We start from the raw sequence: 11,942 nt of genomic DNA on the forward strand, positions 1-11,942 counted from the left end.
TTCTGTTTATGGCACTTCATCAGAGTGAGTATTTCTTCCATGGATTACAATGTTCTAAAAACATGAAACGGTTAAGGATATATATCACTTTCACCCCTAAAAAGCACATAAACTAAATCCAAAAAAACTACTAAACTAAATCCGCAGGGAACAACCTGGTAACGCTGCAACAAAAAATTTCTTTATACCACGTGGTAGACAGGTGTTACAGTTAATAGAAAATTTCTTTCACCGGGTAAAGCTAAAACAAAAAAATCTTTCTACCTGTGGTAGAAGAGTGTTATGGTTATTAGTGTTACAGTTTTTAGGTAGAAGGATGTTATAGTTATTAGTGTTACAGTTTTTAGTGTAGTCTATGTAGGAAATCCGTTAGAAACCTAAAGAAAACCAATTTTAGGAGAATGCAATGAACTGCAAATGTGCAGAACTGTTAGCATGGATGCCCTTTTATTATGAAAACAAAACTAATGATATATAAAACAATAGGAGGTTTCAAACACAGAGACAAAGAGGATTCGTACACAAATACATGACTCTCCTCGTACATTTATTATTAAAACAAAACTAATGATTTATATATATAGGAACAAGAGGTTATTATTAGTTTTCTGAATATCTTTGTGAGATCTCAACTTTATTTAATTTAATTCTATATAACAACCAATTAGTGGGAAAAAGCTACAAGTCAATGAGTGAAGTTCAAGACTGACTAAAGAGTCAATGGTGGGAACTTCTTGTAATTTTGTTGCGTGTGAGAAATCATTGTTCTTTGGTTTCACAACGATTTTCCCTTTTTCTGTCCATTTGGTTCTGGCTCAATGGTGGGAACGTGGGAACTTCTTGTAATTTTGCTGCGTGTGAGAAATCATTGTTCTTTGGTTTCCATCATTGTAGGATTTTTTTTTTTTTTAATTTATTTATTTATTTTTTTTCTTCTATCAATTTGGTTCTAGCTTTTAGGGTAAATAATTTTTTCCCCTGTTATGGTATTTGTTTTTTTAATAGAAATAATTGTTAAATTAAAAGACTAATGTGAGAATGATACAATTATGTTATTATACTAATAATAAGAGGTTACGGTATTTGCTTTTTTTTATAGAAATGATTGTTAAATTAAAAGACTAATGTGAAAATGATACAATTATATTATTATACTAATAAGAAGTTATATATATATATATATAATTCAAATTCAAAAAGATTAAAAAAATGGCTAGAAACATCCATATATAATCCAAAAAAATGAGTATTATTATTTATCCTCGTGTATGTTTGTATACTAGTTAACTATTCATTGGTCACCCAAGGGAACCTCAAATTGGCATTTCCCTTAATCCAAGCACAACCTAATTTTAAATAATAAATTGGCATTTCTCTTAATCCAAGTACAATCTAATTTTGAATAAAATTGAATATGCCATTTAAAGCAAATGATTAAATTAAAGGTTAAATTCAAAATCTGTTTTTTTTAAATGATAGGAAACAATATTTTTTAATTACTCAAAATAAAGGGAAGAAAAATCAATATACTCAAATATGTTTACTCAAATGACAAGAATCATTTTGAATTAATGAAATTACAAATATTTAATATTAATATCATACAATCTTGTTATAATAGGGGAATTATGGGGTGTTGAATCCTCTTTTACATTAACAACATGGATTCCATTAATTCAAATTGAAAATTTTGGCAAATATTGTTTAGTTGGATTATCTAATGGGAAAATAGGAAAAGACCTAAAATGTAGAATATTATCCAACAAATAGAAAAATACCTAAAATGTAGAATATTATCCAAAAAATAGAAAAAGACCTAAAATGTAGAATATTATCCAACAATTAAACATTTTAATTCGGTGTTGTAAGAATGAGGGACATGTGACTAGGATCATGGGAAGAAAAGTGGAGGGGATTTGGGAAACACTTAGGAGAAGACTAGAATGGTGCACCTTCTCTTGTAGTTGCTCAGAAACATAAGATAAAAATATTTTGGGAATCAATATTCCTATGGATTTTATGCTTGCAAGTTTATGTCTTCAACATTTGATTTTTATGGCTTATCAATCAACCCACCATATGATGAAGGGAGACTAATACAATGGTCTAGTAGTTTGCAAATTGGAAAGAGATTGATATCACCTCTAGAGCTCCCAAATCTGCAGTGATCTGGGTTGTCAGATCCAAGAGGAGGAATTAATGGCAAAGTATGCACCTGCATAATAGATTTTTATATGTCACGATTCTTCTCCAATTTATGCCTTACGGCGTTTCCTTTGCAACATTTGGTGCAATTGCTAGTTTAATAAAATAGAATATTTAACACCACGTGGCATATGCATTAAAATAAGCGCAATAAAATAAATGAAATATAAATTCTAGACGAATAAACCAGAAAGTTTTCCAAAAAATCACACTTAAAACTAAACATTATTTATATTTTTTTTTTTATATAACTTGATTTTAAATAATGGTAATATTTATGGAAACAATATATTTTCATGGGCAATTGGTATTCACTACTGTCAGTTTAGGTGCTCCAACGTCTAATGCACTGACATCATTTGACCGTTTCGGTTTTGGGCCTTCCAGTCAATGTGATATGTTCACAGCTTCAACTAAAACTAATATATTTTGGAGTAGTCTCTAATGCGACTGTTTGAGAAATCTGGCGAATGGATTTTTATCATTTCCGATTGATGTGACATTTCGCGGAGTTCCCTCGCCCCTCGCCAGAGGTCCCTCACCCGTCGCCGTCCGTCGACTGCCGTTATGCCCTCCACGTTGTCCGCATAGCATGTCATTCATCATATATGATACATCAACCATCATCCATCAAAGTTGAATTTTAAAATTGCCGCGTTTTACACGAAATTTGTTTTGAATTTGAATGGCACAGCTGCTATTCGGCTCCCCCAAACAACCAGAGACTAGTCTTGCCAACATTCGGCTTCCCCAAACAGCAGTGTTCTCTCTCGTCCGATATGAATGCACCTTTCGCTACGGCGCTGGATCATGCACACCAAACCCTGGTCATGGCAACATTGGTTTCATTATTTACGACGACGATGATGGTTTTGTTGTGGAGAAGTTCAGCGCATATGTTAAGGATTGCTTCAGACTGCGCAGCAATGCTTCTCCTTACAAATCCCTAATCGCTGGTCTTCAACATGCTCTCTGGCTCGACATCACCGCCGTTGGACATTGTAAGGTCCTTATCCAGTAGGTAATAAGTCCTCTCCTCTCTTTCTGGATTTAAAATTAATATATTATGATTGCATTGTAAGGGTAATTGGAGAGTGGATAGCCCGTGGCTGAAGAGATACCGCATCAGAGTTCCGAAATTGGCTTTGTAGTTCCAGAGCTTTAGAATGGAGCATATCTATTCTCAACATAATTCTGAAGCGCGTTCCCTAGCCCGGGCAGGCTTTTACAGTAGACGTGCAAAGCGTGAGATTTTGCAGAGGTGCAGATAAGACCCAGAGTCTGCCAAGATTTTTCAGTTTTGTTTCTTTATATTGGCTTCTTAAGCTCTATGATTCAAGGTTGTTTTGAGTTGTTTGTTTTGTTTGGTTGCTTTCCTAGTAAGGGCAGGCTTTTACAGTAGACGTGCAAAGTGTGAGATTTTGCAGAGGTGCAGAGACCCAGAGTCTACCAAGATTTTTCAGTTTTTTTTCTTTATATTGGCTTCTTAAGCTCTATGATTCAAGGTTGTTTTGAGTTGTTTGTTTTGTTTGGTTGCTTGCCTGGTAAAGGGTTTCATTAATATGCCAAAAACACTTTTAATTGATAAATCCTAGGTTCGTTGGTTGCAGGATTTGCATTCACGGGAGAGATTGTTTGGTGCAAGATGAAGTTCATGCTCAACTAGACCGTAGCAAACTCTGATAACATGTGCTCATGGAATGTCATTTTCTGCAGAAAGCGCACTAAACGAGTGATTACCATACTAATTCCTGGATTGGGATTGCAAGGTCCCATTTCACCATCCCTCGACAACTCCTCATTATTACACACTCTGAATCTTTTTCAGGATAAGTTCACAGGAAGAATTCCAACGGAGTTTTTCCAGTTGAAGGCGCTGGGAATACTCGAGCTCAGCTATAATTTGCTCCATGGTTATATTCCAAAAACTATGTGCAATTGTTCAAAGCTGCAATGGATCCGACTTTCAAGAAACAAGTTGATAAGAAGAATGCCAACAAAATTCGGTGGTCTAGTCCAGTTCGAACAACTCCGGTTGGCAAACAATAGTCTTATCGGAGATATTCAAAGTTATGTTATATAGAACGAGTCTGCCCAGAATTATGTTATGGATAGATGCTCCATTTATATTAATATAATTTAATGATTTGTATATACAAATTAATAATAATAATAATAATAATAATAAAACACTTTAATTTCTAAGTAACCGGATTCATTTTATAGGGCCCACGAATCCGAACCCGTCATGTCCGACACAATTAGCTCGAAATCTGTGTCCAAGTCACGATTTTGGGAATCGTGTCCTATTTTCCAGGACTCATTAGGCGGCAAAAGTGACTCGCGCGAGTATGAAGAGGCCGCATTTGGTCATTATAGCCACGCATATTTTCATTTGGCAAGCGTTTTGGCAGCGTAATGATCAAGTCTAGGACCTAGTATTGATATGCTATTCATGGTAATGTTAAATTCTTAAAGTAAAAGTGACATTCTCCTTAATTTTCATTTTCATCCGTTTACTTAAATTTTTAACATTACCATGAAATGACTTAGGATGTTTGAGAATGGTTCCGATGTCATTGGATTTCATATGGAGAAAGTAGAATTTTAGATGTCATTTAAAATCCAGCAAACTTATCAGTTTTTCAGGAGTTTAGGATTGGGGGATCGCAATGTTTCCATTGAATTTTGTCATGTATTAGGGTATGGAACTCGTATTTAATCAAGAGCACCAATCCGTCTATGTACCTTCTTAGTGACATTGGTTGTCGAACTTTTGTATCATGACCCTCCTAAAAGTGTACGCATCACTCAAACAAAATCTTGACTTGACATGTTATGCTTGTTCTATCTTATGTTAATGCTTGAAGGGTGATATTAATGACAAAGATCCCTATACAGATACAGAGGTAATGACAAAGCTACCTCTGGATATTAATGCTTAGAGGGTGATATTAATGACAAAGATCCTGATTTTCCAACAAGACTAAAAAATTAGACATTTCTCGTGGTGGCAAGAGGGCGAAGCATAAGAAATAGATAATAGATTGACATGTATTTGAATTTTGTATGTACTATGCATGCTAATAGCTATAGATGAATATCTATGTTTGAAATCAATAAATTTGTATCATTAATTAAAATTTGTGTAAGAAATATCTAATTTATGATGATGATGATGATGATGATGGTTAACGTCCACTGAGACCAAAATGGTCTATCGGACCTATAATTTCTTATTTCTAATTGTCTGACTCCTTGTCTTTCTTGGCGAGATTGGTGATGTAGCTTTCTTTTTCTTCTCTATGGTCTTCCAACTTCCTTTATCTTGCATCTCCTTCATCTCTTCTGGATCTTGGGACATTGGTGTCTTAGCTTCGCGATCTATTGTGTTTGTCCTTTTGGAGATAATCGGAGAATGCGCGTTATTTGAAACCTCATAACTGTCGATGCTTGAGGGGTTGTTGAGTTCACCTTTTTGTTGTTGGGCGGGGCTTTCCCCCTGCTTGTCTTGAGAGTTGTTTCTATCTTGCCCGATTTCTTGTAATTCAGAGTTTTCTCGAGAGTATTCTTCTTGCATGACAGTGTAGTGTTCTTTTTGTGCTCCTTCCCACCATGTGGATCTGTGGTGAGTTTTTCTAGCAAAATTTTTCTCGGAGGCTTTTGGGCAATTTTTGGCTAGGTGGCCTGTCTCAAAGCAAGATCGACATCTGAAGAGGACACTTTCATAATCGAGTTTCTGGTTCCACACATAGTCTTTACTTGTTAGGTGTATTTCCGCTGGGAATCCGGCGCTGAAGTCCATTTCCACACAGATGCGTGCATATGTGGTTCTGGCATATTCCTCTGTTTCTGGGCACCTGCAGTAAAATTTTCCAATTGCATTTCCAATGGCTTCTAGCGAAGAGAAATTCCAGAGATGCAAGGGTAGATTTGGCAATCTCACCCAAACTGGTGCTGAGGTTATGACTGTTGTTGAGGGATCGAAAGATGGGTTCCATGGCCTCATGAATAGGCCTGATTTCTCCCAAAACCAAGGGCCAGAATCTAGAATACATTGTCTGCTTTCACGGTTTTCAAAATCTACTATAAAGAAACCCCTAGCACAGGGGTAGATATTAATTGCATCAGAAATTAGAGGCTTCCATACCTCCGTGATCCAACTATGGAGAGCTGTGAGCCGCGGCCAAAAACCATTGAATCGGCATATTAGGGCACTCTCAGAGAACTTCAAAGCCTCATATATATATAACGAATCCTACATGTCCTGTTCTGGGGGGTCAACGTGTCCAAATCCGACACCACGAATCCCGAATCCCCGTGTCAGGTGACTTAGCTAAAAAACATTTTTTTTTACATTTAAAATGTCAATTTCATGATTTTGTATTTTTAAATGTGAATTTTTTAAACTAAAATATAACACATTGTCGAAGTTAAATTTACATTACTTTTTAGAAATTAATAAAAAATTAAAAAATAGGGAGAATATGATTTTAATATATTTTTAAATATTTTTTATTTATTAAACTCATTATAATTTTTTTAGCCAAAAATATTTTCAAATTTTACACATTTAAGATTTTTATTTTTATTTTTATTTTATTTTATTTATTTATTTATTTATTTTATTTTTTTTTAATTTGAGTATGATTGAGAAAATGAAAATCATGATAATTAAATGCAAAAAAATTACATATTTGGTATATGACAATCAACAATTAATTGAAAGAAGTGTTTTTTTTCAAATATCTTGGAGTTCATATCACAGGTTCAACTAAAGTTATATCATTGAAAAAAAGATTAATAGAGTTTCCAAAGTTTATAATGGATTTAGAGGAAGTCCTCAAGAAAGATACAACAAATTCAAAACAACTTAATTTCAAAATTCTATTCACTTCATGAAAGCAAAGCAAACCATTTTTCATTGAGAGCATGACTATGGTTGTGTATGCAATGTATAATAAGAGGTTAAACCACATGGAAACCAAGACGTTCTATAAAATCATTTCAATCTATCTAAAACCACCTTTGACTCAAGATGAATGACATAAGGAGGCTTGATCTTCGTTAGACCATGCAAACATTAAAAATATATATCATTTTGGGGAATAAAGATAATATAAAAATTGTGGTGTGATAAAGAGTTCCAGTTAAAAAAATTAAGATATAAACGTTGTTAAATAAGAACAAATTCACAAAATCTAAGAGTAAATATGAATTTGTAAAACTTATTTTGTAACATGAATTTTTGATAGGATGTCAGTGATGAAAGTATAATGTGATGAGATTGTAAGGGCACACAAAATTATGGTGGGTAGAGGTGATAGCACAAAGGGAAAAGAAAGGAAAAGAAAAAGTTAAGAGCTATGATAGGATGGTACAAAATTCAAAAGAAAATTTAAGCGAAAATATTATTAGTTGAATGTTTTTAGACAAATGCAAAATCTTAGACAAAAGCTATGATGGTTAAAGAATATATAGAGGAGTTTTATCGAATCAATATTAGAGTATGTTATGTGGAAGAGGATGAGGAGCTAAGAGTATCCAGGTACATAAATGGATTGAGATATGATATCCAAGATGAGATAAGCATTCTACCCCTAACAATAGTTGAGGAGGCATACCAAGTTACTCTTAAAGCAGTGGAAAATTTTGCAAGGAAACAAAGTCAGAGAGGAAGACGAAGAAGTTTGACAAGGGGTAAAGGGCAGTAGGAAATAGAGGAAGATTCCAGGTTCAATGAGAGGAAGCAACTTAAAACAATTGAGCCAAGCATATAGAGGAAGTGAGTGTAGAAGTGGAATATTCTTTTGAAGTTGACAAGAATCTCATCTAATTCCTATAATATCTTTTTATTACTTCTCCTTCCCCTTCTCTGATCATCCTTCGAGGGTTTTAAGGGATCTATGAAAAAATGTAGATTGATGCCTAGATTATGGTTATTAGAGTTATTACATGATGGTTGTTAGGTGTGAAGAGTATATTTTTTTAGCAAGGCTTCCTTGAGGATTTGTACCTGATGTTCTAAGATCGACTATGGGTCTTTTCCCTTCTAAACTACTGCAATGGCCTGGATATCTAGGGAATCTAGATCCATATCTTTTGGGGTGTCTTGAATTCTTGGATTGGTCCTTCTGACATAATCACCTAATTGGTAGTGGGTATGTTCTTTTTTGGCTATGAGATTGACTTTGTTAGTTGGGTTTGTTGTTTTTCCTCTAGTTGTTTCTATTAACCCATTGCCACATGGTTTTTGGTTATATTACATTGGGATACCTCTTTAAAGGAGGGATCTTATAAATTAGCTAGTGACTCAAAGCTATTAGGAGTTGATATTTCCATATATGTCATGGAAGTTGGTTGTGGTTTGGTTTGTCAATACTGTTGATTGGGCTAGATAAAGTCGTCCTTGTTCATTTGAGATTCAAATTTTTTGGTAGGCTTTGCTTTTTGTGTGGGATAATCCCTAAAAAGGCGACCATATTCATGGCATTTTTGGCACTGTAAGGGGATGTACTCATTGTCTAATGATTGCTCCCATACTATATCTTGATACAATATATCAATCAAAACCAATAGGAATTGTGATATGTCCATATTCACATAAATCATGGCATATGATGTACATAGTCCCCTTTGAGTAACTTTAAAGGTTTAGAAAAAGTGACCCAACACATTTTCTGTGCACTAAAGAGTTTCTTCCTCCCAAAATTCTTTTGGAAAAGAGAAGAGCTAGATCTAACTGGCATCATTTTAAAATTTTTAGTATAAGTTTTTAGTAATTGAAATGTAAGTTTTAAGAATTTTTACATTTACATTAATTAATACATTCTACCCCTAAGGTATAGGATTTGAATATGAAGCGGTGGGATGAAAAACGTGAAGATTTTGAATATGGATGGGTGGGAATCGGGATCACCGATTTGAATATGAAGCGGTGGGATGTGATAGAGTGAAAATCAATATCAAAATCATTTTGAATGTGAGCTGGTAGGATGTGACAATGTGAGGATCATCTGGAGCATGAATGTTGGGAATAGGGGTCACGTGTGCCGCGTGGGGAACATTGTGGAGGCTGTGGGCTAAGGAAACTCCTATTTCCACCACTATAGGAAAGTTAATGCACCCTGACATGCAAGGGGAATAGTGGATGCCTTGCTGTTAACATGCCAAAGTCAACTTTGGCAGAAATATAAATGCAAGGCACCCACTATTCCCCTTGCATGTCAGGGTGCATTAACTTTTCTATAGTGGTGGAAATAGGAATTTCCGTGGGCTAAGGGGTTCACTGTACGGAATATGAAAACGTGAAGATTTTGAATATGAAGCGGTGGGAATCGGGATGATAAACATTCAAGTAAAAACTTCACCGATTTGAATATGAAGCGGTGGGATGTGAGAGAGTGAAAATCAATATCAAAGTCATTTTGAATTTTGAATATATTCGTTTTAGCTGAAGCTGTGAACAGATCGCGTTGACTGGAAGGTACATAACCGACAATGGTCAAATGCTGTCAGTGTATTGGCCGTTGGAGCACCTAAACCAATCGCTGGAGTTAACCAGTTATATATTGGGTATTTAATGCTAGCACGCAACTTAGTTCGATAACACGGGAGGGGCAAATATTATTTGATGGCGAATTTGTTCGCTCTAGTGTTATCGGGTTAAGTCGCGTGCTGCTATAAAGACATTAAATACACCATATATCGCTGATTACCTCTTTCCTAAACCAACTACCAATTGCCCATAAAAATATACTAGTTTTAGTTGAAGCTGTGAACAGATCACGTTGACTAGATCGCCTGTCAGTGCCGTGCCCGTTGGAGCACCTAAACGGACAGTAGTGAATTCCAATTGCGCATAAAAATATACTGTTTTGGTAAATATGCGGCGCAACTGCCCATAAAATTTTAATGTTTTGATAAACCTGCGGCGGATTTTTTACGCCGACTCTTTCTGGATCAGTTTCTTTATAAATAGTCCGCTCCATTTCTCAATCGAATATCGGAATTGCAGTAGCGAGTTGTTCATAGTAACTAGAACAGTCATGAATAGCATCATTTCCAGCAAATCTTCGAGCAAGGAACAGTCATGAATAGCATCATTTCCAGCAAATCTTCGAGCAAAAGCTTTTAAATAGTCGGCTCCATTTCTCAGTCGAATATCGGAATTGCAGTAGCGATAGTGTATCTTTTGATTTTGTTATTACAAAGATTATAGCTTGTATCATTTGATTTTTATAGCTAACAAGGATACATTTTTCTCTGTGGGAAAAAAACATTGCCGTGTGTGATGGCGGGTTTTCCTTTTCGTTCATCCCTGCGCTCCTTTAAGGCCAATTGCAGGAAATCAAAGAGATACAAGTACGATGTTTTTCCAAGCTTTAGAGGGAGCGATGTAAGAAAAGGGTTTGTGGATCATCTCGACCGCGCACTCACAAGCGCAGGCTTTCGCGCGTTTCTCGACACCCGGGATATGAACCGCGGGGACGACATTTCTAGATGCCTGGAGAATGCTATTCAGGAGAGTAGAATACTTATTCCGATATTCTCCCCTAATTATGCTCAGTCATCCTGGTGCCTGAGAGAATCCTCGTTGATTGCGCGGGAAGTACGAAAGGGGTCGGCCATCGCCATTCCTCTGTTTTACGACGTCAGTCCTTCGCAAGTTCGGCGGCCGGAGCAATGCGGTGGCCCATTTGCTGTTGCATTCCAAGAGCATCAAAAAAGTGGGAGATACAGCGCAGAAGAAATCAGCGAATGGAAGGATGCTCTCTTCCAACTCTGTCGTCTCTCTGGCTACTCGCTTCAAGATGACTTCAATGGGTTCGTAACTCTCTTCCCATTCCTCTCTTATTTGTTTCGCCGTTTCTTTGACTTGATATTTCAAACTCTCTGCATTGCAGCTATGAAGCAGCCTTGGTGAAAAGGGTCCTTGAAGAGGTGGCTAACCATTGCTAAGAAGTGCCCTGCTGCGGAACATTGCAAGAAGTGCCTTGCTGCGGACTGCAGGTTTCTGAAATGTCTGTGAATTAGTGGATTGCAGATTCTTCCATTGCAGATTCTTGGAATATGTCAGAATGCAACAAAAGAATAGCAGTTAGGTCAAATAAATATGTCAGAAAGCAACAATAGAATGGCAGTTAGGTCAAATAAATGTACTGGGGAATTAGATCTACGAAAATTGGGAAATTTTCGTAAGTCCTCAGGAAAATCTCTTTGCATTTGGGTGAGTGAAATGGATATTATAGAATTTTTACAGAGAATATTCATAAGTTGGTAGGGACTCTCGCGAGAGAAATGAGGCTCTTTCACGAGGCGAAACAATTGGTGATGGCAAAAAGCCTAAGAGATTTCAGGATAAAGGACTCCACCATCTTGCTAGTTGCGGGTCTAAAAGGAGGTGCTATGGGTGTTGGACATCTCTTGCTTCAAAGCCTATGTCTTTTAAGGATGTTCTGAAGTCGGATATCAATCCTATGTTACACAAGGAGTTCTCAGGTCTGGCCTTTGTCGTAGATCACTTTTCAAACACTCCTATTCTAGATGTGAATGAGATCATCAACAAGAAAAGGAAGAAATATTTTGGAATCCATCTGTTATATGTCGCTTCAATGGTTTTTGGCCTTTGCTTGCCCTTTGGGACTTGGTTCATCAGAACTAGTCACAAAACATAGATTTATTGTTCTATTTGAAAGGTTTTTTTGTAGTTTTCTTTAAAGTCCTTGAAAACCGGA

General features: G+C 36.1%; 1 protein-coding gene across 1 annotated transcript; it reads left to right on the forward strand.

Moving 5' to 3' along the window:
* Positions 1-10,498: 10,498 nt before the first annotated feature.
* Positions 10,499-11,131, forward strand: LOC149143402 (toll/interleukin-1 receptor-like protein). Its single transcript, XM_089451805.1, has one exon. The coding sequence runs from the start codon at positions 10,499-10,501 to the stop codon at positions 11,129-11,131; it is 633 nt and encodes a 210-aa protein (XP_089307931.1).
* Positions 11,132-11,942: the final 811 nt, after the last annotated feature.

Source organism: Pinus tabuliformis, chromosome X (genome assembly GCF_031772625.1).
Source record: "Pinus tabuliformis cultivar Carrire ecotype Pingquan chromosome X, CPIR1, whole genome shotgun sequence".
Taxonomy (NCBI): Eukaryota; Viridiplantae; Streptophyta; class Pinopsida; order Pinales; family Pinaceae; genus Pinus; species Pinus tabuliformis.

Bases quoted from the DNA above. Each gene is read 5' to 3' on its own strand.
- LOC149143402 (XM_089451805.1), top strand. From the start codon at position 10,499: ATGGCGGGTTTTCCTTTTCGTTCATCCCTGCGCTCCTTTAAGGCCAAT.